Here is a 27,650-nt window from a genome sequence, read left to right as displayed (position 1 = left end):
AACCTTAATAGTTATGCCAGAATAACATTCAAAACCTGCAGCCCTTATCTGCTGCTCCAATTCAACTCCCACCACTTCTATACCTGTTTACAGCTCCATTGCATTTCACAAAGCCACAAGGAAAGACCCTCATTGTTCTGAAAACATTTCACACTTTTGAAAGCATCACATTTCTGACTCTTTTGAGCAGTTTTGGTACCAAGCTTTGTGTATCTGTATCATTCCCTAAAATGGGAAAAGATCCAAAGCTCATACAGTGGCCACCTATTTTAATATCACAAGAGTAGCAACGCAGGGAGGAATTTACCAGTTCTTAGAGGAATTTACCTCTTTGTCCAGAATGAATGTACTCAAATCTGTCTGTGCACAGAAAATCTCATTGGCTGAAAGAACCATGGAATCATAGGAGAACTTGGGTTGGAAGGGACCTTAAAGATCAACCACTTCCAACCCCCTGCCATGGACAGGAACATCTTCCACTATCCCAGGTTCCTCCAAGCCACATCCAGCCTGGCCTTGGACAATTCCAGGGATGGGACTTCTTTGGGAAACCACAAATTCTCTAGGAAACTTGTGCCAGGGCCTCCCCACCCTCACAAGGAAGAATTTCTTCCAACTAAACCTACTCTATTTCAATTTTAATCCATTCCCTCCTGTCCTGTCACTCCAGGCTCTTGTAAATAATCTCTCTCCATCTTTCTTGCAGGCTCCTTTCAGGTATTTGAAGGACACTATGAGATTACCAAAACCCTTCTCTCTTCCAGTTTGAACAGTTCCAGTTGTCTCAGCCTTTCCTCTTAGGAGAGGTTAATTAACCTCTAATTAATCTCTAATTAACTTGGTGGCCTTCTCAGAACAGATCAATGTCCTACTGTGTCAAGCTTAAGACTTCCTCAGACTTTTTTTTTAGACCAACACTTATGCAGACTGAGATGCTGGTGCTACTTGGCTTTCACTTCACTTCACTCTTGAAGTCTGGACTTTTTATATCTAAGAATAACTGGTGAAAAAAAATTCTTAACATGATCTAAAGTCTCTGGTCCTTCACTTAACAAACATCTCTGCCTGGTATCTGTCAGGCTGGAGCCCAGAGACCTGGTAAAAGAAGTAAGGACATGGCAGCTGCTGGTTTCCTTCAGTCAGGAGGAACTTCTTGATGGGCCAGTGTGTTCAGTCCTCGAGTGATGCTGCCCTTCCCTGAAGTGCCACATTGTCACTTATTACCAGTGATGGTAACAATGGCAATGAACTTCTTTCAAAGGAAAAGGTATTTGCATGAATGCAAATGGGTTGCTTATTTTGGAAGCGCTGGAATACATAAAGGATTTTTCAGTTTGGAGTTTGCTTTTCTTTTTTAATTTTTTTTTGTTTGTTTTTTTTTCCTGTGAAATCAATTCCAGTCAGGCCTTTCTGACCTGGAGGCTGGTTTGACATGTAAACACTGTCAAGAGGGCCCATCAGCACGTCCTCCTCCAGTCTGACTGCCTGGATAGCACAGCCAGGAGTCTCTTGTCAGACTGCAAACTGAGCTGGGAAATCATTCAACTGGAGCCTTAACTAAACCCTCCCAAGTTATGTGCCTCAGTTGTGACATCTGCAGAAAATGAGCACATCTCGAGAACAGTCCCCAAATACCAGAATGTAGCAGCTTTAATATCTCTGATCAGTTGAATGTGGCCTGCAAAGTCTCTCATTTGGTTGAGATCCCTAAGTGATCTCAGAGGAGGCTGTTATGGGAATGTGTACATTTATGTTCTTATTGGTTCCTGATGGATTGGGAAATCTCTTGGCTGTGTTGTTTTCAGCCACTTGGTAAGACCCAGAGTAATGTGGCAGTAGAGAGCAGAGCCCATGAAGGAAGGGTACACTGTGGTGTTCCTGAATCTATTCCTCTTCCCACCTCTTTGTCCACCTTCAGTTTATGCCCTGTCATCAGTTGTGCTTCTTCTAGTCTAACAAAGCTTAATTGCAAACCACCCCAGCTGCTGAAATTGTATGGTTTTATTATCCTTATGGTGTTATTATCCTTAATTGCCTTGTAGGCAACAATTTGAAGGACATGGTCAGTGGGTCACTGGCACAGAGTGACAATTTGAAGGACGTGGTCAGTGGGTCACTGGCACAGAGTGACAATCTGAAGGATGTGGTCAGTGGGTCACTGGCACAGGTTGCCACACAGAGTGACAATTTGAAGGATATGGTCAGTGGCTCACTGGCACAGGTTGCCCAGAGAAGCTGTGGCTGCCCCACCCACTCCAGGCCAGGTTGGATGGGTTTCTGATCAACCTGGTCTAGTGTAAGTTGTCCCATGGCAGAGGGTTAGAACAATATGATCTCTAAGGTATCTTCTAAGCCAAATCATTCTGTTATTCCATGGTGTGTTCTATTCCACTCACCTTTCCCTCTCTGTCTGGACTGCAGCCGTGGTGGCCTCCACTGACAGCTCTCTGGACAGGGCTGGACACCCTCAGTCTCATGTGAGGCACTGCTGGTGACCTCTGCTGTGACAGAGTTGTTGGAGCCACCTGTGGGCTACTGTGATCTCTGACCGACTCATTTTATTGCAGATAACCAGCAACACAAAAATTGCATGAGCTTTTGAGTTTCTCTCCTCCTCCTGCTCTCTGTGAGTGTGATTTTTGTGTCATCCCTTGCAGGGGGACTCTCACACTCAGTTCTCGTGCTGGCAGGGCTGGTAAGACAGCCCATGCTGGTTTACAAGGAGAAGAGTGATGGGCAACTCTACACTTGCAAATTTCCTAACGCCTAAAGATCTGTCTGCTGTGTTTATTTCTGTGTTTGACCCTCATAATGTGATTGGGCTGGTATAATTACAGTTAATGAGCCAGCTAATTTTGTACAAGAAACAAGGCTCTTCCTTCCACGAGGTTTATTGCCACCCGTAGGATTCTTCTCACATCAATTTATCCAAAGCAGTTTTTGGGGAAGTTAGAACTGCCATGGTCTCAGTTTCTAATAATGCTGCAATTGAGCAGTAAATGTCAGAAAGGCAGAAGCTGCTCAGGTGGGTGGTTTATTTCTGCTGGGAGGTGCAATTCTCTGCCAGACTGTTTGGGAAACGTGGCTTGAGCAGTTTAAGTAAATCAAACGAGCCATGTAAAGCAAAAGAGGTCAAGCAAGTTGTAAATATCAGTGACCTTACTTGGTAGGTAAAATATATGATCTTTCCAAGACAGCAAGCAGAAATAAAATATATTTATTTCTATGAATCCACACCCCTACCAACCTTATGATTCTGGTGACAAACTGAGACTACTTTCATCAGCAATAGGACTTGATAACTCAACTCTGTGATGGCAAGTGAGCTTTGTGTTAATTATAGACGAAAAAAGACTTCTGAAAAATGCTGCACACAAATGAAATGAAGAGATTTATTCAAACTGTTTCAATTCACAAGCTGGAGTTGGAAAAAAATTGGTATTTACTTCTTTTTTATTTGTAAATTTAAAGAAACATGTTTTATTTTTCTTTAATTTGGATGTCTTACAGAATTTAAAAAAAAAATTGTATTGAGTGTAAATCACAAGGGAAAGTTTGCCAGAGAAGTTATGAACTCCCCATCCCTGCAAGAGTTCAAGGCCAGGTTGGACAGGGCTTGGAGAAACCTGGACCAGTGGAAGGTGTCCCTGCCCATGGCAGGGGGTTGCAACAAGATGATTTTAAGGCCCCTTCCAATTCCAACCAGTCCATGATTCTCTAATTCTGTGGAAAGAAAGGGTGTGCTGCAGGCAACTCTCTGGTATTTCCCATTCAAAGCTATTTGAGCTGTTTTGCCCTGTAAATTACATTCAGAGATTATTTGAGGAATAAAAAAAAATCTGACACACCCCTAAATTACTTTAAAAAAAAAAAAACGAACCCTTCTTGTTGAAATAACATTTTTTAATCAGAAAAGGAAGGAAATAGGGAGAAAAAATTAATCAGGTCTGTTGTGATGTAATGTCCTCAGATGTGCTAATTTTGTGGGTTTAAAGGATTGATTATCCCAGGCCACCTGAGAGCATCATGTGGGACTTGAGGAGCCCTTGGGTGGGTGACTGAGAGTGTGCAGTGGTCACTGGGTCCAGGACATGCACCCTCACGACACTCTTCATATGCTGACCCTTCTGTGGCAAACATCTGGAATTTGAGGCTGCTTGTCTCTGCAAGAAAGAGCAGTAAATTGCTTTGCAGATGCCAAAGTGATAATATTTCTGCCCTCTGCCTTTTAGCACCAAGCAGGTGATAGGAGGTGCCTCATTCTCTTACAGGACGTGTTGGTTTCCAACAGATACACACAGGAAAACGTTTGAATTTGAAATCCCTGGGAGATGTATCCTGGCAGGCATGGCAAACCCCTGGCAGGGCAGTACCAATTTTTTTTTTTTTTTCAGCACATCCATATGCAGCAGATACTTGACATTTCCAAGATGCATTTCAAGGACAGTATAAATCATTCAGGAGAAAAAGTGCTGTGAATTTATGCTGGTGTTTGGCCATTGCCCTGTAGCCCCTTTTATTCATTCAGACCAAGGGGTTTGGGCTGTTGGCTGAAGAAAACCAACAGGAAGAGCTGGTTATGACATTTTAGGGTACTTTAAATACTCTTTCCAGGCCTGCCTGGAAAATGGTGCTGAGTGGTTGTTCAGTGCCTCAGTCTTTGCCTCTGAGGGCTGTGATGTGTTGTGTGGAAGAATTAGAGCTCTGCTTAAATCAGATGGGAAGGTAAGTTCTATCTGCCTTTTTTTGGAAGCAATAACCACAGCTCCTGATGACTCACAGTGCTGAAAATTGTATTTTCTTGCACCAATCTAAGCCAGTGTGACCCATTTAGCCTGAATTTAACATATGAGCACGATTATTTTATAAATCCTCTCGTGTGCAGAATTTACAACTCGATGTTTACATTGAAGTTTGCAAATGACTAACTCTAAGCCATTTTAAATTTTGCTCTGGAAGAATTGTCAGGGTTTTCTTTCCCTTTAACATCCACAGTTCTGTCTTCACTAAGCCTGAGGGCCTTTTGTTCGTGGAATGGCACTTAAAACTTTCCAAGTACACGGCAATTCGAATGGGCAAAATTCATTTTCATGCTGAAAGCAATTTTCCTCCAAACTTGGCCTTTAATTAGGAAAGAAACCTCTATGCATTACCAAAATACTCCTTTCCTAAATTTTTTCCTTCTTCTTTTTATTGTGCCTCTCAGTGTGCTATATTGATTATTTTTAGCCAGAAGTTGTAGCCATAAAAGAGGGTTAAGCTTATTAAAGTGCTAAAAATAAAAGCATACTATGAAAACCTGAAGGGGCCCATTTTGGTTTCTGCCAAGTGGGAGCATTTAAAAATTCTCATTCATGAGCTCACTTTCCTGTCTTTCAAGTGATTTAGCTGAAATTCTGCCTTGTGAAACCAATCCATTGTTGCTGCTGTAAAAATCCAGGCCATGTGAGTGATTCCTTGAAAGATTAGGGCAAAACCCCCCACTCCAGCCACTGTCAATCCAGTGATTTCCCATATAAGAATCCTGTTGGTCATTAGAAGGGCTTGATCTCAGGACACTGATAAATAGCTGGAACTGAAAGATACCTCTTGGGGTCATCCTTATTTCCATCTCTGTGTGATAAATGTGTCATGAAATCATAAAAAATTGAATCTAAAGCCTGGCTAGCTCTGTCACCTTCACTAGTCCTATTGCAAGACTGTGTTTGAGATGAAAAAATATAAATATTTTCCTAATTCTGTGATGTATTTGTTTGCAAGCACCATCTGCTTTGGTGCAGCCCTATCCCTGAGTTTATCAAAATGTCGACTGCACGCCCTTGGGATTTTTGTTCTCAAATTTTGCAATAAATTTGTCAGCAGAGTCTGAAGGCAGAAAGCTGTTGTGGGATTCAGTTTCTTTGAGAAATTCCGGACCCAAGGCTGGATTATCTCATCTGTTTGGGAACAAACTCACTGTCCCTTCATGCCAGATCCCTCCAGCAGGTTTTTTCTGTCCACTGAGGACCCTTGTCCTCCACCCTTGTCTCTCCATCCCCAAGTGAGAGGCACCTTGGGAAGGAGCCTGAAAGTGGCCAGGGTGAGGCTGTGAACCACCACTTGTTCAGCAGAGATTCACAAAGAAATGCCTGTCAGTAGCATATTCATCATTGATTTATTACCATCATTGAATTATTGCTTATTTCTCTGTGATTTGAGCCAAATTGTCTTTCCTCTCCTTGCTTCCCTGTGTTAATCAGCAGAAATTTCTGCTTAAATTGCTTTACATATTTATGTCTCATTATTGTAGAGTTTTGGAGCTGGTTTGGTGGGGTTTTTTTTTTTCTTAGTTTCTCCCCTGTGCCTCAGGATTACAAGTTGCTTCAAAAAATAGAATTTAAATGGGAGCTTCACTTATTCCAAGGCTGGTATTCCCCCACTGGCCAAAGGAGTGAGCAGAAAAAGTTCCACCAGGGCCCAGGCTCCCTCTGTGAGCTGCCATCAACTCACCCAGGACATGGAGCACGTCCTTCTAACCTGGGAACGCCTGTGCTGGAAAAACAGAGATGATGTTCTCAAAAGCTCTGCCCAAGGTGTGATTCTCCCATTCCAGGGAGCACTAAAGGGGTGTACACAGTGTTTAATTTTATCTAACAAAGGCAAATCTCCTCAGGCCTCCCTGCAGGCAGAGGAAAGTGTTGGGTTCCTCTGGAGGGCCTTTAAAGGGAGCTAAATTAAGCTGCTTCTATGATTTCCTTCTTCCCCAGGAGAAGTGCAGACAGATTACTCTTGTTTTAGAAGGATATATTTAATACATTTCTTCTCTGTAGCTCCTCTCTGCCTAAATGATTCATTTTCTGAGGCCAATCAGCCTTTTAGAGATGTTGAGCAGTGAAGGGTGTCTGCACTAAGATCCCAAGGAACTTCATCCATGACCAAGTTCTGTTACATTGATTAGGCACTGGAGGTTTTCCTCTTTTTCTCTTTTGTTTGTGGGGCTTTTTTTCCTTTTCTTTGCTTTGCTAAAAATGTATTTTATTTTGAGTTATAAGTGCATAATTACCTTAACAGACTTTAACAGACTTTAACACTGTTTCATTTAAAAATGGCAAAAATGTGAATGCAAGCGCTTTCCACAAATTATCTGCAAACCCTCATTTCTTTGTCCACCACAAAAGTGGCAAGATTAATTCCTGTTCTTTCCTTTAGAACCTTAAAGAATAAATTACTTTAATCTTTTGTGGCATGTCTTAATCCAACTCCTTATACTATTAATTGAAGAATTTCTGTTGATTTTGTTAAGGATTAGAGAAATCCCTGGAACTTTGTTCTCCAATTTCTACCTGAGGCTGAGTTCTCCTGATTGAGTTCATGCACTCTCTGGTGTTTTTTGTGTTCAAAACCACCCATTTGATCAAGAAACAGACCAAGGGCACATCCTCTTCCACTGTGAGCAGAAATTATCGGTTGCACATCTCCTGGGGGTCGAGATTTCCAAAATTTCTGCTGGAAAAACAAAATCTTTTTTGCAGGTTTCATATCATAGCTGTCAGGAGTCAAAGTTAATATTTGATTGTGATGGAAGTGGAGACCCAGTTGTAATGGGTAGCTGATAATCTTTCTTTTCCAGTCTCATTTTGATTCCTTCTTGTTCATCCAGGCTTCCCCCAGTGCCAAACATAGCAATGTAGGGTGAGTTTCTTCTCATTTCATTGTAGATGCCAGCATTTTTCCTTAATCTGAGCCATTTTACAGACCTCCACAGCAGCTTGGAAACGTGGTCCAGGAGTTTGGATTGTGGTTTGTTTAATCTGATTGACTCCTGGAAAGTGGGAGGAACTGCACACCTTGGATTTGCTCCCTGTGATATTGTCTGAGATGATTATAACCCATGTGGACCCACATGAATCTTGTCCCTGAGCTCTAATAATGAGATTATTTCAGGTGACATGTCCCTTCTGTGATTTACTCCAGTAAATTTGTCAGTCTTGAGCCACTTTCTGTTGAATTCCCTGTTGCTCTTCCCATTGATTTCAGAAGGTATGGGATGAGAGGCAACGTCCATCCTGTGAGAGGAGAGCTGTCAGTCATCCTGCCTCTGATTGATGGGTTGGATGTCCATCAAAATGGGTGTTGGTCCTACTTCCCTGCAGAAATGCAGGTCACAAGCAAGAGGCTGCTCCTCTCTTTATGCCCATGAGTAAATTGCTGTTGGTGTAAAACCTTTGTTTTTTGGTTTATTTTGTCATTTGTAATTTTTGTTTTTAATTTGGCTTAATTACCCTGTAATTATCTTCTTTTAATTTGCAGATAGCATTGAAGCCAACATTGAGGCCTCTTCTTCCAACGTAGAATCAGCCAATGAGCAGTTGGCAAAAGCAAGTCAGCACCAAGTAAGTGGGACTAAAAAAACACTACAAATGCTTTCAGTGAGAGTATTTACAATAAACAGAACACCTGGCAGCTGTGAACCACTGGGCACATGGATTTGTTCTGCCTGGAAAGATGATAAAGCATAGCCTAAGTATTCTTAACTTTTTTTATATATAAAAATAGATATATATATATATATATATATATATGATTAGATTACCATAGCACAGACAATTTGCTTTAGAGTAGTCATTAAGAAATCTGCATATTAAACAGACATTTGCCAGTAGGAAAGTCAACAATTAGCTACTGTTGTTCTTGGAAAGACACCATAAAAAGCACATCATTTAATTCCATATGTGCTTCTGTTTGGTGTGTTTCCCTATAATCAGGAAACAGTACTTTGGGAAAACGAGTTGAGTTGTCAAACAACATGATGTGGTTGGTGAATAATGGCTCTGGTGGTGGTGTTCAGCACTTTTCAAAAGCAATTTGAGGGATTTTTTTTTTTTTCTTCTTGGAGCAGGAATAAAACATACACACAGACACACATACAAACCTTAATATTTTTTGAAAATAGCTTGCCTAGAAAGAACTCTTTGATGGTTATAGTTAGTACTTTCTAGGGGGATGAAGGGGGGTGGGGGAATGAACAATCAAAAAATTATCAATTGCATTGTGACTGACAGAAGAAAAACCTGCTAGTTTTCTTTTTTCTCAAGCATAAATTGGTGATTTTCATGTGTCTGGAGTTTTGACAAAATGTAGCTGAGACCCCTGAGAGCACATGGTGCCTGTGAGCTTCCAGACCAAAGGAGAAAGACTCACAGGCATTCTAGTCTGATGCAATGGAGTGACGTGATTTTAAAATTATCTACGGCTCATTTCCAGGTGAAACACATTGTCCCCATTTTGGGTAATAAGAGTGAGTTTTGTAGAACTTTGATATTGCAGAAAATAAGCGCTGTCTTCAGCTCCATGTTGGTTTTTAATGTATATATCTTTAAGATAATGTGTGTCGCCCTGCATGTAATCCTGCATTCACTTTGAAAATAACTTGTTACATGGAGTCTAAAATGAAACTGGAATGGATTTAATACTTGACCTGACTGTAGAGCTGATTGCAAAGCTGTAAATGAGTTAATGATGACTTTGGCTAAGAAGGTCAAAGAGGAGTCAGCCAGAAAATGAATGCAGCACAGTCTAAAGGCTCAGCTTCCTTCAGCCAGCAGGAGCTGCTGAAATAGCCTGCCCAGACAGGAGGCCCTTTTTCCTCAGATATGTTCATCAGGATAAAGATAAAACCAGTTTTAGCGAGGCGACCCCTGCCAAGGGCATAAATATGAACTGATTGGTGTACACGAGAAAACAGAGTCTCTCTTGCACTTGAAACAAGCCTATAATGACAAATATCACTTTAAAAACTTTGGCTGCTAAAGGAAATGTGCAATCCAGATCTCCTGTGGAGCACAGGGAACTGTCCTGTGCCCTACTGGATGTGGATCACCAGAAAAATATGTGTAAACCTGTGGAGTCTTTGCTTCTTTTTTGCCAGGGTCAGGATGAAATGCGTGAGATGGTATTTCTTGTTCTGACTAAGATGTTTATTAGTTCTTATCTGTATTATGTCTCACAAACCCTGAGTTCTACAGCACTTTAACAAACTGAAAATGGAGACCCCTCTCTCTTTCTACAAGGCCTTTTAAGGATAAACTGTCCAATTAAGAAATGACACCTACATTTTTTTTTTTACTTTTAACCCAATAACCAACCACCTGTTCAACAATTTTTTATTCAATTGCACAAAACCACCCAAACCCATGGAGAAGGTGAAGAAGAAGGTGAAGAAGAAGGACCAGCCTCCTCCATCTTGTTTATATATATTACTATATTCTAAAACCTTAAACTCTAAGTTTTCCACCTTAGAAAGGTGTGTGATATTGCACACTTAAACTCCACACCCACAAGCCCAGTTGTATCATTCAATTTTGGAAGCCTTCTCCAGACCCTCACATCAAATGCAGTGTTCTCGTCAGTGCCTGTCAGCACAGGAAGACTAAAATTCTCAGTAACCAGGGTTTCAACATAAACCCAGCTCACTCTGTCACCATGAACAGAAAATGAGGTGGCATTTTTGTATTTCCACTGCTGGCCTGGGGCTGGTCAAGATGCATGTTATGCCTCATCTGTTGTGTGCCACAAAATCTGCTCTTCTTACACCCAAAGAGGCACGGTCCCCATGGTGGGACAGGAAGGGCCCTGGTGCCACAGCCCTCAGGGATGCTGTAGGGAGGAAGGCTGATGCCCCCTGCAGACATTTGGATAATGCAGTGTGAGTGCAGGTCGTCCTTCCTGGTGGTTTGCCTGGTTTTGGATGCTTTGGAAATATCTGGGATGGGTTTGGGAGAGCCATCAGCCAGATGGCCCTGTGGGTGAGCTGCTTTTAAGGGACCTGCCAGAGCTTTACATGCTCCAAATTCCATCTGGCTCATCTGTGCTGCCCAGGGACCAAAGGCACAAACTGTTTCTTAAATCTTACCTAGCAGTTTTCCTTCTTATGTTAAACTGCTAATTCATGAGTATGTTTGCTTGTTACTTATGTTACAGTGTGATCATCCTGTAAATGCAGGCTGGCTTACAAGCATTTGTTATTTATTGCTGTTTATATGTATATAAACGTGTGTGTGTGTGTGTGTGTGTGTGTGTGTATGCAGTTTTTTTATTAGTCAGTGTAGTGTTTTTATTAGTCTACCAACAAATGCATACATAAATTGAGAAATCAGAAATGTCAACACCACTGAAACATTTGAGTTTAAGACCTTCTGTAGAACTTAATGGAGGGATTTCTGTCAGGAATAATGATTCAGTGGCTGGTTATTTAGCACAATATTTGCATGTAACCCATGCAGTCACTTCAACAATACAGCTTGGAGAACCAGTCCCAACCTGCACATTAACATAACAAAGAACCAGTAAATAGTTTTTACTTAGCTACTAGAAAATAAGACATTTAGTTTCCCTGAAATTATAGAAATGTTTAAAAAAGAAGTAAATATCTTCACAAGAAGCTCCTTTGCATTTTAAATTTGGTAAGGTGCTCCTTCCTCTTGAGATGTGTGTGCTAAAAGCAGTGTTTTATTACTCTGAGTGAATTCTCATGTGCCCCATCTAAACTCTAAAAGATTAGTGGGAGCTGTCAGAGCTTTGGAATATAGATATAAAAGCAGATTTTTTTTTCTTTCATTTTAAATTATAATTGGAAAATAATTGTTTCTGCCTAAACTTTTTTTTACTACAAGTCACAGTTAAGCTGCCTCAGTGCACTATCTGTGGGAACACACAGGGTCAAAAAGCAGATGAAAGCAATAAGAGTTGAATTTTGATACCAGAAGGAAGCCTTTTTTCCATATGAAAACCTTGCTGCTCATAGAAATGTGTTAATTTTGACTTTTTTTATACTACTTTCAGTAGAAAATCTCAGTTTGAAAAATGGCTGAGAGGCAGACAAATGTTGCAGGGAGAAGCCACTCAAAGTTCTCTCCTGTGCTGGTCCTGCTTCTGTGCCTCTCTTTTCAGTGAGGGTCTCATTTCTCTTGGGCCTTGAGCAGGAGTGATGACTCCTGCCATTAATACCAACAGCCCAGATTTGCCTCTTGAAATTTCCTTTTCTCTGCCCCCAGAGAAAATGATTCATCCCACCCATCTCAAAACACCAATTATAACTTGGGTCAAACTGCTCTCTGGAGGAGAGGGATCTATTGGACCAGATATGAGTGGTTTTGGTGGTGATTAAGTGTCTCCTATCCATGATACATGAGAAGGAATTGCTTTCAGCACATCTTGTCTCATCCCACAGGAGATGTCTGACATAGGAAGGTCTGCTGGCTGCCTCCTAGGACAAGTTTGTTCTCTCCTTTGGCCATTAAATTGAGATTATATCAATTATACTACAAATATCCCATAGAAAATTAATCCCATGTCCATCACCTGTCTCTTTATTGGGCAAAAGAGAATATCTAGACACCCAACCTGCCCCTGAAGTTAGTTTAGGTGGGCTGGACATCACACTAAAGGGGTGGCTGTGTAGAGATGTGCACTTTTACTTTGCTCACTTTGCTCAGAGCTTCCTGCAGATGGATTGAGAGGAAGAGAAGAAACCAGCACAGACTCCACGAGTGCACATTAAACCAGTTGCTCTTTTTTTTATGCAAAGTTTGGCCTAAGTTCAGCTTGGCCTCACTTACTGAGGACTCTGTGTGCTGACTGCTGAAGCTAATTTGTTTTGGAAGAGCTGCTTGTGTTGCTCTGATTCCTGCTGGTTGCTTTCCTTCCCTATACCCTCTGTGGAAGTCAAGCTAATTTGGATTCCCTGGCATTGCAAAGGCAAACAGCAGTTCAGTGACCCACGTGTGGAGTCTAAGAACAATGAGGTTTTTTTCCAATAATGAAGCAATTCCTGGGTCTGGCTTTCATGGGTACACAGAGGGGCACTTTGAAGGCTGGAGCTCTGAGGAAAAAAAGCCTCATAAATCTGTGATATTTGCAGAGATCTTATTGCCTGGAGGCCACTGATAAGGGACTGTCTTCAACTTTCACTCAAATAACTCATTGTTATTTTAACAACAAAAGAAAATTTGAGTTTCAAAAATCACCTTCTCAGAGTCATTGAAATTTTTTGGCATGGTAGCCTCTGAAAGCACTTGTTGCTTATAAATATTGTGACAATGAAGATCATCTCCTCCTCTTCACTGTGGATATGCTCTAAGACCTTGTCTTTAGCTGCCACTAAATAATTTTAACCTTAGTTTTATCATTAAGAGCCAACTGGCACCATGATTGCACCCTGACCTGTGCAGCAGTCATGCAGCAAGTTCAAAGCCATGGGGGACCAGCATGGTTGGACTATCTTGATGCAAATTGAGGCCATTTCCCCTTAACCTGTCACTTTGTACCTGGGAGAAGAGACTGAGACCCACCTGGCTACTCCCTTTCAGGGAGCTGCAGAGAGTAAGAAGGTTCTCCCTGAGCCTCTTTTTCTCCAAGCTGAGCTCCCCCAGCTCCCTCATCTGCTCTGCATCATGATGCCTCAGGTTTTAGCTTTTATATTTTTCAGATTCTGTACTGCTTTAGTGCATAATTCTGAGCTTCATATTAGGGGACGGTGAGCTCTCTTCACAGAGTTGGTAGACAAAACAATTCCTTCTCTAGCTGGGGACCAAGGACAGGACAAAGGATCCAAATTTCAGGCCCAAGAGCATAAACAGCAGCAGAATGAAGAAAGAAAAACAAGAAGGATGGGACTTCATGGGCTGGAGCTGGAATTGGACAATTAACTCCAATATGCAAATGGACCAGAGGTATAAGAGTGAGACCCCGTAAGCAATTGGGCATTTTGTGACCATTTTGGTTCATCTGGGTGTAGCCCTGGCTGGGCTCTTGTGCTGCCCAAGGTGGATCTGTTAAGGCTTTCTAATAAATTCCTACTTTATTCTTTAGCTCTATCCAGTCTCTGTTCTAGTTCAGCCTTCACAAGGCATCAATCAGACTCGTGCTCCAGACCCTTCACCTGCAGCAGCTGGTTGCAATAAAACTTCTGCCTCCTTTTTTCCTTGCTCACTGGCTCCCAATAAACAGCAGGCTGAGTTTTCAGATTGTAGAGTGCTTTATTTTGAAGAAGCTTCTGCCTTTGCCTGCTTTTTTACTGTATTTTAATGCAGCCGTTTACAAAACAGCTGCTTTCTGTGGGAAGTGGTGTTCGAGTCAGCGCCAGTCCGTGTGATAAATGAACTGTGAGAATCCAGCAGCTTAACCTCAGCAAGGTCTGAGCCACATTTATTTAAAACTCTCCTTGTTTTCTGTAAATAATGGATCTGTGTGATCAAATATTTATTAAGAAAGGGGTTGTTTAGAGCTTTTGGTTGTCATGTGTTCCTGTGTGTAAAGGTAAAATCTTTCAGGCCGTTTTCAATCACAGCAGATCATCTCTTCATTTGTACCATCCAAAAGGGGCAGATGCCTGATCCAGGTAGTAGCTTAGTCTTTTTTTTTTTTTTTTTCCCTTTATTATACAACACCAGCTGTGAAATTTTTGGAAGAAAAAAACCAAATTATCCACTGTGAGCTCATTTTTTATTTAAGCACAAGCCATTCAAGGAGGAAGCAGAAGGGGCATGAGTGGAGAAGGGAAGGAATCCAAAGGAGGCCATGAACATGATTTGAGGGATGGAGCACCTCTTCTGTGAGGAAAGGATGAGAGAATTGTGATTGTTCAACCTGGAGAAGGGAGGACTCCAGGGTAAACTTATTGTGGCCTTTGAGGTACCTGGAGGGGGATACAACAAATGTGGAGAGGAACTTTTACAGGGGCAAAGTGATAAGACAATGGGGAATGGCTTTAAACTGACAGATTGCGTGTTTAGATTGGATATTTGGAAGAAATTCTTCCCTATGAGGGTGGTGAGGCCCTGGCACAGGTTGCCCAGAGAAGCTGTGGCTGCTCCATCCCTGGAATTGTCCAAGGCCAGGTTGGATGGGGTTTGGAGCAATCTGGGATAGTGGAAAGTGTCCCTGTCCGTGGCAGGAAGTTGGAACTGGATGATCTTTAAGGTTCCACATGACCCAAACTATTCTGTGATTTTGTGTGATATGAAAGACTTGGGAGCAAGTTTAGTGGTGAGCCATTGGTGATCAATCTGTTTTCTCTGGTGAGAAGATGAGTAGGTAGACCCAGATTTTACTGACTGTTCACCTTAGTATATGCAGCTCTGGGGCTGTTCCAAGTCAAGAATATTCTTATTTTAAAACTATCAGTTTCACTGATTGTGGTGGCCTGCATTTCATATTTCAAAGGCAAGAATTTTCTCTTTGAAAGCTCTGAACAAGTCTGATTTGTGATGAGTCAGAGATGGCAGAAGGAAATCACAGACTGTCTTTTGTTTTTCTAATTCATTTGTTTAACAGAATCTCTTTCCAGGGTACAATTTCATTTTGAGGGGTCAGAGATTAAAAAGCAATTTTCCCTTGCTAGCAGCAGAATAAACTAGTGAGTTACATTTCTCTTAATGGCCTCATTTAACAGAGGAGTGAATGGAAATCCTTGGTTACTGACTGGAAAACCACACTTAGACTCATCTTTGTGCCCAGTGGCAGCAGATATAATAAATTGCCCTGCTCAAAGGTCAAAGCTTTGAAAAATTGTATTAAACTTACCTCCTAATGGGCTAGAGACACTAAGGAGTTAGGAATGTTATCACTGGAGATGCATACCTATCTGGGATCCATGGAAATGAGGAACAGAATTTAAGTATCCTTGAGTCCCAGCTGTGTAGCCTGAAGTGTTATTGCACTGGGCTGTGAGCTTGTCACATCTCATCAAGCAGCAAAATGGTCAAGCTTGGTCAGTGTTTGCACTGGAAACCTCTGCTGAAAATCTGCACATGCAGGCAGCAGGGTTCTCCTGCTCAGTTTTCCTGTCTGGTGCAGGGACTCTGTCTAGGCAGTGTCACCATTCCTCAAGAATTCCATGTAAAGTCACTCATAGCCACATTTCTCCTCACAAGGAAAAGCAAGGCAATCTTCCCAAGAATATTTCTGGGATTCACATTCTCTGAACCTCAGAGAATGATCAAAACAATTCCTGTCTTATTTGCTGTGCCTACATTTGTGCCAAAGTAGAATGCAATTTGGAGATTGTTTACCCAAAGCTGTGGTGTTTTGTTTCCTTGGCCTATTGGGGCCAAGCGTGTGTGTGTGTGTCGGGACTGTTGGCTGAGAGTCACAGGATGTTGTGCAATAAAGTGCAGTTGAGTGCTTAGCAAATTCAGTTTAAATGTAATGTAACAAAGTGTAATATAATAGAGAATAACATAGTATAATTAAGTAATTAATTAGCCTTCTGATGAGATAGATGCATCATTCCTCTCCCCTCGTCGGGACGAAAATGTCATCGAATGTCACTGAAGTGTCAGTGAGTCAGAGGAGGTCACAAAGATGCTCAGAGGGTTGGAGACCCTCTGCTCTGGAGCCAGGCTAGCACAGCTGGGGGTGTCCAGCCTGGAGAACAGGAGGCTCTGGGGAGACCTTAGAGCCCCTTCCAGTGCCTAAAGGGAACGGACAGGAAACCTGGAGAGGGAATTTTAAGAAGAGTTGGAGCAGCAAGACGAGGGGCCATGGCTTTAAACTGAAAAAGAGTCAACTTCAATTGGATGTAAGGATGAAATTCTTCACTAGGAGAGTGAAGGCCCTGGCACATATCACCCAGAGGAGCTGTGGCTGTCCCATCCCTGGAAGTGTACAAGGCCAGGTTGGATGGGGCTTGGAGCAACCTGGGATGGCAGAAGGTGTCCCTGCCCATGGTGGGGGGTTTGGAATGAGATGATCTTTGAAGTCCCTCCCAAGCTAAGCCATTGGGTGACTCTAAAAGATGCCAGATTGGTTTTCAAAGCCACAGTGAAACTAATAGTTGAATTCTACTATGGGGATTTATATTCCAGTTTCTGTGTCTTGATTTTTAACTTGATTTGTTTGATGAGCACCAGTTTAACAGTCCCCCTTTCCATAGGGATGGTGTAAGGGATCTGCCATCAGTACGGCATCATCTAATCAGACTTCCTTTCCCATGCCTCTGGAAGATTGCTCATCCTGTTTCTCTTGGATATTGTACCTCAGTCTGTGATGAACAGTGCCCAGGAGGAAAGAACCTTTGAAAAACCACTTTACTAGACAGTGAGAGTTTGACATTTTTGCCTAAAACTAATATTTAGTATCCTTTTGTGCTTGGTAGGGAATCCTGCTGCCCTTCTGGCTTCTGCTATGGAAGGCTGTTGTTCCTCCCCAAATCACTTTCACCTGTGCTAGCTGTGTTTAAATGCTGCAAAGAACCTGGGACATCTCCAATGGTCAGGAAGTAGCTGGGAAAGTAAATGCTAATTCCCCTGGTGTGCTTTAATAACTGTATTGATCATGAAGGGAAAATGATGTGTAAGGAGAAAAAAGCTACAGAAAATGAAATTGCTTTTATTTCCATTTTGACAAAGCCTGGGAGCACTTTAATCAAAGGTGTTTTCCATATTCCTGAAAGAAATCACAGGCCTGGTAGGACACCTTTGTAGCACAGCTCTGGGGTCGTGGCCGGGCACTATCAGAAGTGGAGAATGGGAATTGTTAAGTTCAACTTGTGCTCAAGAGGAGAAAAGAGAGTCAATTATAGCCTTTCTAAATCTGACTTCAGCAACACACAAAGCTCTTGGAAACATTTTGAAATGAGGAATAAAAAGCAAGGAGTTCTGTGCAGGGTGGGACAATTTGGGATTTCATTTCACTTTGAAAGGGTCATTGCATATCTCTCTTTGTGAGGAGAAAGGGTCTCCTTAGACAAAGAGCCTTCCTGGTCTTCAGAGAAATATTTTCTATAACTCTATCACATGAGGATTGTCCTTGTTTAGAAGATTTGCAGGAGAAACTTGTTCTTCTCTGGCTGGCTCTGATGTATCTTAATTTTGTTCTATCTCACACCCTGTTATGAGTTCAGGATTGTCAGCTCAAGCCTTTGACAAGATTCAGTCATTCCTAAATTCCCTGCTGGGGAATGAAGGGCTTAAAGTTTTCTGTGGAATGAATTTAGGAGACTAGGAAACATCCACAGGAACCTGTTCCTCTTCCTAAAGCACAACTTCATTTTTACTTTTTTTTAAGGTGACTCTAGGAAAAACAATTTACAAGGTGGGTAGAAAATTCATTATGATTTTTATGTTACAGTAAGTGCTGCATTTGATCCATTTTTAGTGGGCTGGGGTATATTCTTCATAGTTTTTTGGGTTTTGGTTAGTGAGCCACAACGTGTCATTCTTCCTTTTTACAGACAGCAGTGCTGTCCATTTACAAGACACAATTCTTGCATCAGTTCTTTTTACTGTAGAAGACATTTTTCTTACACAGACTTGAAGCATATAAAAAGTAAAATAAACTCTATTAGTGTTTATCTTTCCCCTTTAGAGTCCATCCCAGTGGATATTACCTTTTTTCTGAAACATTTTTTTTTTGTTAAGAGTTTAAAGAAAAGGGAATAATCTGTAACTTCAGGCTTTCACTGATGTCAAAGGCACATTAATGGAAGGAGAATAGAGCTTTATCCACTGTACAGATCACATTTGCTGATTTAATAGTACTGGGGAGAATTCATGAGTGTGAAGGTAAGTTTATTTTTTTCTAAGCAGAGAAATCTTAAATTCTACTCACAGTCTCCAAGCTTTCCCTGACTCTTCCCAGCTGTGCCTTTAAAAGGGTTTATTACTGAATATTGAGTAGTATAAAGATGCTAATCTTGCTCTAGTTTGAGAGATTGCAGTCTTGTTAATACTAGGCCATGTTTCTCCCTATCCAGGCAAGATTTAAATAGATCTGAAACTAGTGAAGAAACAATTAAACCTAATTTTTGGTGACTATCAGCATGGTTTCCTTGCATCTCAAGAAGAAGAAAATCCAAGTTCTGCTTTTCTCTGCCATGAGCAGTGAGCATGAACATGGAATTCATTGCAGCTCAGCTGAGGCATAAGGTGGGATCCATCTTAACTAACTTTGGGTGTATCCAAACCAGGAATTAATCACTGGCTGTGCTGCCCAGGTGCCCTACACCCTCACTGGAGATCTGGAAAGCATTTTGATTTCATATGGCTGCTGGGAGATGGGATCAGTGATGCCATAGGGTCCCCCAGACTATGGGGTCTGTACCAGCCCCAAATGGCCTGTGCTGCATCCCTCAGGTCTGTGGGGATGTGCCAGACCCCACAGGGCAGCTCAGATCCAGATGTTTGCCTTTGGGTGGGAGTGAGCCACACTGAGCTGGGGAGATCCCATTGCAGGGCAGTTTATTCTGCCTGGGCTGAGAACACAAGCTTTCGTTTCCTCGCAAAAATAATTCTCTAATTAATTTTACTTTAATGCGGCTTTAATTAATTTAATTCTCTATTAAATTAATTAATCCTAATGTGGTTTTTGTGTGAGTCTTCATCACATTAGAATAGGGCACTTTAATCTTCTTTCTGGTGCTGGGCACTCCCTTTGAGGCACGGGGCAGTTACTGAGGGCATGGGAAAGCAGCAGGAGGGATCCAAGAGCTGCTGAGCCAGGCTGCAGAGGAAAGATTACAAAAAGAGTTGTTTAAACTAAAAAAGAAAAGATAGAATTGAAGATACAGGTCTCTTGGTACATAAAAGTCTGCTGCATAGAGGAAAAGAATAATCACTGCTTTTTTTTTTTTTTGTTTATTACAGTTGGGAAGAACAAGAAGTAATAGACTTAAGCTGCAGCAGGAAAGAATCAGGGCTGATATTAAGAAAAGCTGTTTAATGATAAGGAGATTGAAATACTTCCTGGGGAGATGTTGAGTCTCTAGCACTGGATATCTGTAACAATATCTAGTGAAACATATTTCAGGAATGGTGTTTGTATAATTGCTTTTACTGTTGCCTGTCAGATCACGCTGCAAGGTCCAGTGTAAACAGGACATGTTCATATTGTATCACAAAGCATCATTATCTAATCAGAAAATGCTGCAGCCATGAATCATTCTTTGATTTTCATTCTCATCCTCTCCTCCTCCCCTGCCTTCTCCTCTCCAAAGTTCTTGTTTGGAAACTGCTTTAGGGGCCAAAATTGCTGATTTAGTTTGACAAAGGCGATGAGATTCAGCATTTTCTGTCAGCTCTGCTTAGACTGGGTGCTAGGGACGAATCATAGAATCATGGAATGGCTTTGGTTGGAAGGGACCTGGGAAATCACCCAGCTCCAAATCCCTGCCGTGGTCAGAACACCTTCACTATCCCAGGTTGCTCCAAGCCCTATCCAACCTGGCATTGAACACTTCCAGGGATAAGGAAGCCACAGCAGCAGCCTGTGCCAGGTCCTCACTACTCTCACCCACCACAGGGAAGAATATTTTCCTAACATCTCATCTACATCTACCCTCCTTCAACTTAAAGCTATTAAATCCCATAAATCACTTTATCCCAGTATTTTCTACGTGTCTTCCAGGTGTCCCAGGTTTGTTGTCCAAATGATTTCCACAGAAGTGTAGTCAATAAAGTCATGGTGGGTGTCCTCAGCAGTCCTTTGGATGAGGCAGCTGAGCCACACAGGCATTGATTTGACATTTGTGGGAGCTGGCATTGTGGTCTCTTTTAAGGGTAACAGATAATCACCACGTTTCACTTTAACAAGCTGTTGGAATTCTGAGGTCTGGTTATGTTTGATTAGCATCAGGGCTGGAAATAAGGAGGATTTATAGGAAGAGGGAAAATGAATGTGATGGTAGGACTCAGGAGGGAATGTATCCCTACTGCTGAATTAAATAAGGCCGGGGGCTGTCCTGGGAATCCAAGGCCTGGTTATGTCCTCATGATTAAATTATGAACTAGAAACATGGAATGGTTTGGGTTGAAAGTGACCTTTAAACATCACCTAATCCAACCCCCTGCAATGAGCAGGGACATCTCTGGAGCAGAAAGGGACAGCATCCAAACACTCCACTGGGAATGGTCCCTGCCACGTGCTACACACGACCTGGGAAATTCCTGGGAAGAACAGGACCAAGCTGCACCCAACAGAATGTATGGATGATGAAGAGCCACCATTTGTGCCTCTGCCTCACCCCTCTGAGTTATGAGTACAGAAGCAGGTGCTTGGTGCCAAACCTTGTGCACAGACACTCTTTGCTTATTTTCCCCTTGCCCCAGGGTTTTGTGTGACCATAATTTAGGGCAGGTCTGAGACACACCCCTCTGCATCCTTGGAGATGCTTCCATGGGAGCAGCACCTCTTTACCTGGGAGATAAACTGAAATTCAGTCCCTTGCTCTTGGTCCCTGCATGAGCTGTGCCATTACTCTGTTCTTCTTGCCCATGCACTGTGCTGAACCCAACTCACCCATTTGTCTCTCTGTCTTGGCCTTGGATCTCCTTTATTTCCTCTCTGGAGGTCCCTGACCCTTGGGTTGACTCTGATTTTTGTCACTGGACCTGCTCTGCTCTTGCTGTGGGACTGCTTGGTGGTGAGGGTGCTGCCCCAGCTCCCCTTCCTGTCCTCCCCTTTCCTGGTTTGCCCTGCCTGGAAGAGCAGCTTGGGCTTGCAGCTCCCTGGAAACTCAAAAATTCTCTCAGGGGTGCATACACTTACTCACTTTGAATGGTTTTTGAGAAAGCTGAGCCACATGTTCACCAGCTCCAGTTGTTGTGCTGTGAGTCACAAGAAACCTAAATTTTATTTCTGATTTCCAGTCAGAGATGAACTTGGTGTGCTCTTTGTTCAATTCAGTGCTTTTTTGTTTTGGCTTTTTCTGTTGTTTGGTTGTTTTTGTTTTTTTTTTTTTTTTATTTGGGGGGGGATGTATTTATAAACAGAAGAAACATTTTTTGACCCATAGATTTTGAAATAGCTGTGTTGTGATCAGTGAGGATATTGAATAGCTGTTTTACTACTGATGCTACTTTTCCAGGGCCAAAAGAAATTCTTAATTTGATAAGACAGGGGGTTTTTTTGGTGCTAAAAGAGATAATAGAGTCAAAATGAGGAGGGGACTGAAGCTCTACTTAGAGCCTTGGGCTCTGATAGAGACTAATCCCAAATAACACATGGAAACAAATCTTTTCCACCATGATCTCAAAGATGGTCATTAATTGGCTGAAAGCCTCTATAAATGGCAACTAGAATTCACAGCTTTTAGGAGCAGACATGCTGGAGGACAAAGGAGAAATGACATATTTCTGTATCAACCTGGAAAGTCACTGTAGAGAGAAAAAGAATGCTGAATATAGGTACTGCTTGCATAAAGCTGGATTGTGTTGGCAGGGAAGACATTGAATTCTGGGTATTGCTTTTAGAGAGGATTTAAACATAGCAGAGGATCAGCAGCAAGCCATAAAGTAAGACCTGAAAGTCCAAGGATTTGGAAATGAGAGCAGCATGCCCAAGACCAGGCAGCAGATTGATCCATGCAGCAGGAAATGAGAGCACAGGGAAATACAAAGCAGCAAAACGATATGGGAGACAAAGTCGAGCTTACTTTTAAATATTTTTTTTTTAATTTAAGTTGCTCTCTAAATACTTGGAGTGCTTTCCAGCATGCAGCAAAAGAGCCACCAAACCATATCCTGCTTTGGGTGCCATTGCCTTGAATCTGGATAATCATTGGAATTGGGACAGGAGTAATCTGGCAGAAAGAAAGCAGAATACAGCCCCCACTCTGACCATGCTGCTTCTGCACCAGCTGAGGGATGTTTTTTGCTCTCCCCCAGCCCCAGGGGTTGTGAAATGCCTGCTGTGCCTGCTGGCTGTGGCACTCAGTCTGCTGCATCCATGGCCATTGCCACCAACACCCAGTGGACACCAGGAATTGGATTCCATCTCCAGTCTTTTTCAGCTGCACTGCCTTCAGTGACAGGCAGAGTGGGTGTTGTTTCATTGCTTTTCCCTGGTCTTCCTTGCACTTTAGTATACAAAGCTAATTAGGATTGAACAGAAAGAAGTTGTTGAATTGGTTCTCCAGCAGATCAAACAATCCTGGTGTACCTGCTTTGTTTACACAAATGAATAAATATTGGCCCCTGTGTAGCCATCCACAGATGGATCTTCAGAGAGAAACAGGCAGAAACTTGTAAAGCTTTGCCTCATGGCTGGGGTTTTTGTGGTCCATCTTCTAAATGCAGTTCCATTCCCTGAAGACCAGGTAAGGAGTCAGAAGAATTTCTTCATAATAAAATCAAAATAAAATAATTTCAGATCTATTGATGGAGAACAATAAGAAAATGACTCACATCCAGAAGGTGGAAGGGAAGAATTATTTTTCACAGAATTGCAGAATCATTGAGGTTGGAAAAGACCTCCAAGATCACAGAGTCCAGCCTTTGAATGATCACCCCCTTGCTCACTAAAACCTATCAGAAAGTGCCACATCTGTTCGTCTTTTGAACCCTTCCAGGGATGGTGCCCTCACCACTTTCCTGGGCAGCTTGTTCCAATACTTAACCACTCTCTCTGTGAAGACTTTTTTCCTAATATCCAACCTAAATTTTCTCCGGCATGACTTGAGGCTGTTTTCATTGTCCTGTCCCTAACTGCCTGGGAGAAAGGGCTGATCCCAAGTTGTTGAACTTACCTGGAGCAAGATGAAAGAGGGGGACGGATATGTAAGGGGTAGAGCAGCAACAGGAAAAGACCTGAGTAGCCTGAAAAATTTCAGTAACTTCAACTGTAACAACACACCAGACAACAACTTGTATTAGAAGAGATTCAGCACAAGTCCCCAAAACTCCCCAACCTCAGAATCACAAAATTAAATAGGATGGAAAAGACCTCTGAGATTCTCAAATCCAGCTGATCACAAAACATCACCTTGTGTTTTCTCAACCAGATGATGGCACTGAGTGACACATTCAGCCTTTCCTTTAACATTTTCTGGGATGGTGACTCCACCACCTCCCTGGGCAGCCCCTTCCAATGTCTGATCACCCTTTCAGTGAAGAAATTCTCCTGATGTCCTCCCCTACTGCAGCTTAAGACCATGTCCCCTTGTCCTCTGGTTGCCTAGGAGAAGAGACCAGCCCCAGCTGGCTAGATCCTCATTTCAGGGGGTTGTGGAGAGTGGTAAGATCCCCCCCGAGCCTCTTTTCCCCCAGGATAAGGCCTTTGTAGCTCCCTGCAGGTTCATTAAGTCTGTCAGCACGCTGAGTGCATTTATGTGCAGTTAAGCTGCACCCTGAGCTGGCTCTGGCTTGACACCTTGCTAACAAAATATGCTGGCCCTTGAAAGCACTGTCAGATGTCAACCTGGGAAAAGCTGCAGATCGATCCAGCCCTGCTGTGGCAGTGCAATACATTATTTTTTTCCCAGTGTGGATGTCCCTGCTGGCAGTGACTGCTGGCAAAACAGAGGCTGCAGCACTAAATGTATAAATGGATACCTACATCTACTCCCCAAAGGTGGCAGGTGGAGGGAAGTTCCTACTGCTCCTGTGTTGCCATGGAATGTCCATGCTGGATGTGATTGACAGTCAAGAACGCAGGATTTTTAACCAAAAGCAAGATTTATTTTAATTGCATTTTTTCTCTGTTCCCTTCCAATCACCAAAAATGTTTAATTTCAAACTTCCTGGGACTTTCCTTGTGATAATCATAGAATGGTTTAGGTTGGAAGGGACCATAAGGATCACCTAGTTTCAGTCCCCCTGACCTCAGCACTGTCTTACTCACTCTATTTTAGATTTTATTTGTATTTATGCTCTATTCTGCAGCTGGCTGGAGAGGATTCTGCTGCAAAGCCCATCACCCATCCCACCAACATCTGGGAAAGCCCTGTGTCACCTCCAGCTGGCAATGGTTCAGCAGCACTCCTGTATTTCTGTTGGCCTCATTCTTCTTTCATTTTTTGTTGATTTGTTTTTTTCCATGTTTTAATGAAAAATATGAGGATTTTCTATACTCCTGTGAGGATTATTCTCACTCCTGTCAGACTGATCATGTGTTTGAGTGGCTTTTTGAGAGTGGTTTTTTTATTTTTTGGGAAGCACTAAATATCCCCTGCCATGAAGTTAGTCTAACACATTTGGTTTGATTTCACTAACTACTAAAAAAATATCCTTTTTTAATGAGTTTTTTTTTGCTATTTATTAATTAACCTGTCTCCCCAGGCCATATTTTCTCACAGTCTTTTCCTAAACATTCTACCTGTAGCTGATTTTTTTTTACCAACCTTAACATAGGTGTGGATGCTCCCCTCCAAACTCATTTGTCTCCATGCAAAGCAAATCAGTCTGTGACCCATTGATGCTCAAAATGAAAGCAGAAGGAATTATGGTGACCTTCTTGCATTTACATTAATTTTGTACATCAAGGTTTAGCCCTCTCTACCTTCACCAGGACAAGGGAGGAAAGCAGGACTAACTTTGCAAGAACTCTTCCTTTATTTGAGGAGAATTTTTCATTGCTCAGCTGTCAGCATTTCGTGGGTTGCCTGAAATAAGCAAATACATTCAATTCCTTTATGGAATTCTTTAGGGGTTTTGTTTTGTTTTGAGGGTTTTTTTGTGGTTTTACGGGTTTTTTATGTTTATTTTTGGACTAATGCATGAAAATCCAGTGAGATTCAGATGTGCACATCCATGGCCTGTGGTGAGGATGTCTTCATGACCTCAGCTGGTGAGCATCTGGTACCCAGAAGCACCGAGTGTGAGGTCGCCCTGTAATTCTTGTTCTGCAGATGCTGCTCTTGACAACAAGCCATTCTTCCATTGAATCTCACTCCTGTTTGTTTGTTTTATATTCCTTTTATTTCTCCTCCATAGCATTCTCCATCAGAGCGCATCTGTGATTCATTTACATTTTTTCTTTCCCAGGTCTGTGAGGTCTCTTACACTGAACTTGTACATAGCTTTATTTCATTTATTACAAAGCACTTTTCTTTCTTTCTTGTGTTTTGTTTTTTTTTTTTTTCTTTTTCCAAGCCAAACAGTAAATTTTTCTTCAAGGTGAAAGGCTGCCTTCCCCTCATGCTTTTTCTCTTAATCTACCTCAAACTGAGGAATGAACAGAATAAGTCAATGGTAAAATAAGTCTTTTTGAAGCTCTTGGGAAAAAAGGAAGCACCTTGATGTTTCATCACTTAAGCTTTTTTTTTTTCCCCCTCATTCACAATCAACATTTCCTGTTTTTTTTATTTGTTAAGTTCTACAGATATTTACCCCATATTCAGGGAGAGTTCAGAGGTGATAATGTGAAAGTCAACATTTCACATTTGAAATCCCATTTTTAATCTTACAGGAAAATCCTAGTCAGGAGATTCCAGTTCTCCTGGAAATATACCATGAAAAAGTTAAGGACACCATGAAAAGTACACCATGAAAAGTTAGGGATACCTTTCACCAAATGATGTCCAGAGTACCAAAATTACTTAGGAATTGAAAAGGTGTTTTCTGTGGATTTTGGGTGGTTTTAGGATTTTCATGAACCTAGGATGGATCCAGGCTGAATTATTCCCTCCCCCTGCACAGTTGCCTTATTTTTTCCAAAGTCCAAGGTTTGGCAGTGAGCTTCACAAACAAATATTCTACATTTCCTCCTGACCTTCCTGAGAGTTTCACTGAGCAAAACAAACACCTGCCTTCTCTTTAAGGTGCCCATTGCTCCTTCATCCCATAACACCAATCCTGGCCACAGCCATCATTCCCCAGAATGAGTTCACTGTATCAAGGCTGGGTTTTCAACCCTCAAAAATCTTCTTTCCTGTCCCTCAAACAGGAAAACATAAAAATGATTCCCCTGTTTGCTTTGCAGCCTCTTAACAAAAGAACACCGAGGGCGTTTGTTTTACCACAAATGAAGAAATCTGAACTTGGGATACATCCTACCTATATCCCTGTTCCACAAGTCTAAATCCCTTAGGCCCAAATTATTAAAATTATGAAAAGAAAATTAATTCCAGCTGGATAAATGGGACAGAAGGATTGTACTGCCAGTGCCAGCCTCGATGTCATATCTGGTATGCTAAAGGGTGGTACCACAGGGAGAAGTGCCTTGGAGTAAAGCAGCTTGAAACATGGCCTAATTGAAATGTGTTTCTTTAATTGCGTTAATCAGGCCCTTAATAGGATTAAAACAATTGCTCCTTTCACTTATATCCTGTAGCTCCTTTCTTTCTTCATGGAAATTCCATATTTATGGCTGTTTGTGATTCTTCGCATTTCAATTCATGTCTTAAAAACAGTCTCTGCTTCCAGCTGAGCTCACCTCCTCACAAAGAATGGTCCAGAAAATCTAACTTAGAATAGATTTCAGTCTCTGTATCTGAAAAGGTATTTGCTGTTGTGTGTTCAGATCAAGTGACCAAACCAAATAACAGATGGTTTCTGTGGTTATATTTGGAGCTGAAGAAAGGTAAATTTCAGTCTCAGTTTTCCAAGTTTCACTGTGGGATAACTCCAGGTAACCAGACTACGTTGTTAATTTGTTTTGCTTTGCTCCTTTTCTTTTTTTTTTTTTTTCTTCTGTTTATGGATTTTTGGAGGTTTAAATTAAAGTTTTATTAAAAAATATTTACTCCAACTTACTCCACTGTAAACTCGTCTAAGTGCTGAAATCAGAACTTTGTCCAAGTGTATTTTCAGGGCTGTGAAAGCAGAACTTCACTTATTGTTACCAGCAGCAGCCACCCCCCAGAAGTGCTTACATTTCTAATTTTCAGGTGCATCAAACTAAATTATAAGGAAGCATATTTCACAAAAATCTACAATAGGCTTTAACAAATCAGAACT

At 41.8% G+C, this 27,650-nt stretch overlaps 1 protein-coding gene across 5 annotated transcripts in view; it reads left to right on the top strand.

Annotated features, from left to right (window-relative positions):
* TSNARE1 (t-SNARE domain containing 1) overlaps positions 1-27,650 on the top strand; it is a 450,161-nt gene that overhangs the window by 275,495 nt on the left and 147,016 nt on the right. For all 5 annotated transcript variants that reach the window (XM_059867827.1, XM_059867836.1, XM_059867801.1 and 2 more), the window contains one exon: positions 8,290-8,372. In XM_059867827.1, coding sequence (XP_059723810.1) covers positions 8,290-8,372 — 83 coding nt within the window. The remainder of the gene's footprint in view (positions 1-8,289; positions 8,373-27,650) is intronic.

This window comes from Haemorhous mexicanus, chromosome 1, assembly GCF_027477595.1.
Source record: "Haemorhous mexicanus isolate bHaeMex1 chromosome 1, bHaeMex1.pri, whole genome shotgun sequence".
NCBI classification, from domain to species: domain Eukaryota; kingdom Metazoa; phylum Chordata; class Aves; order Passeriformes; family Fringillidae; genus Haemorhous; species Haemorhous mexicanus.
Note: the sequence above shows the minus strand (reverse complement) of the source record. Positions and strands in the feature narration are given on the sequence as shown.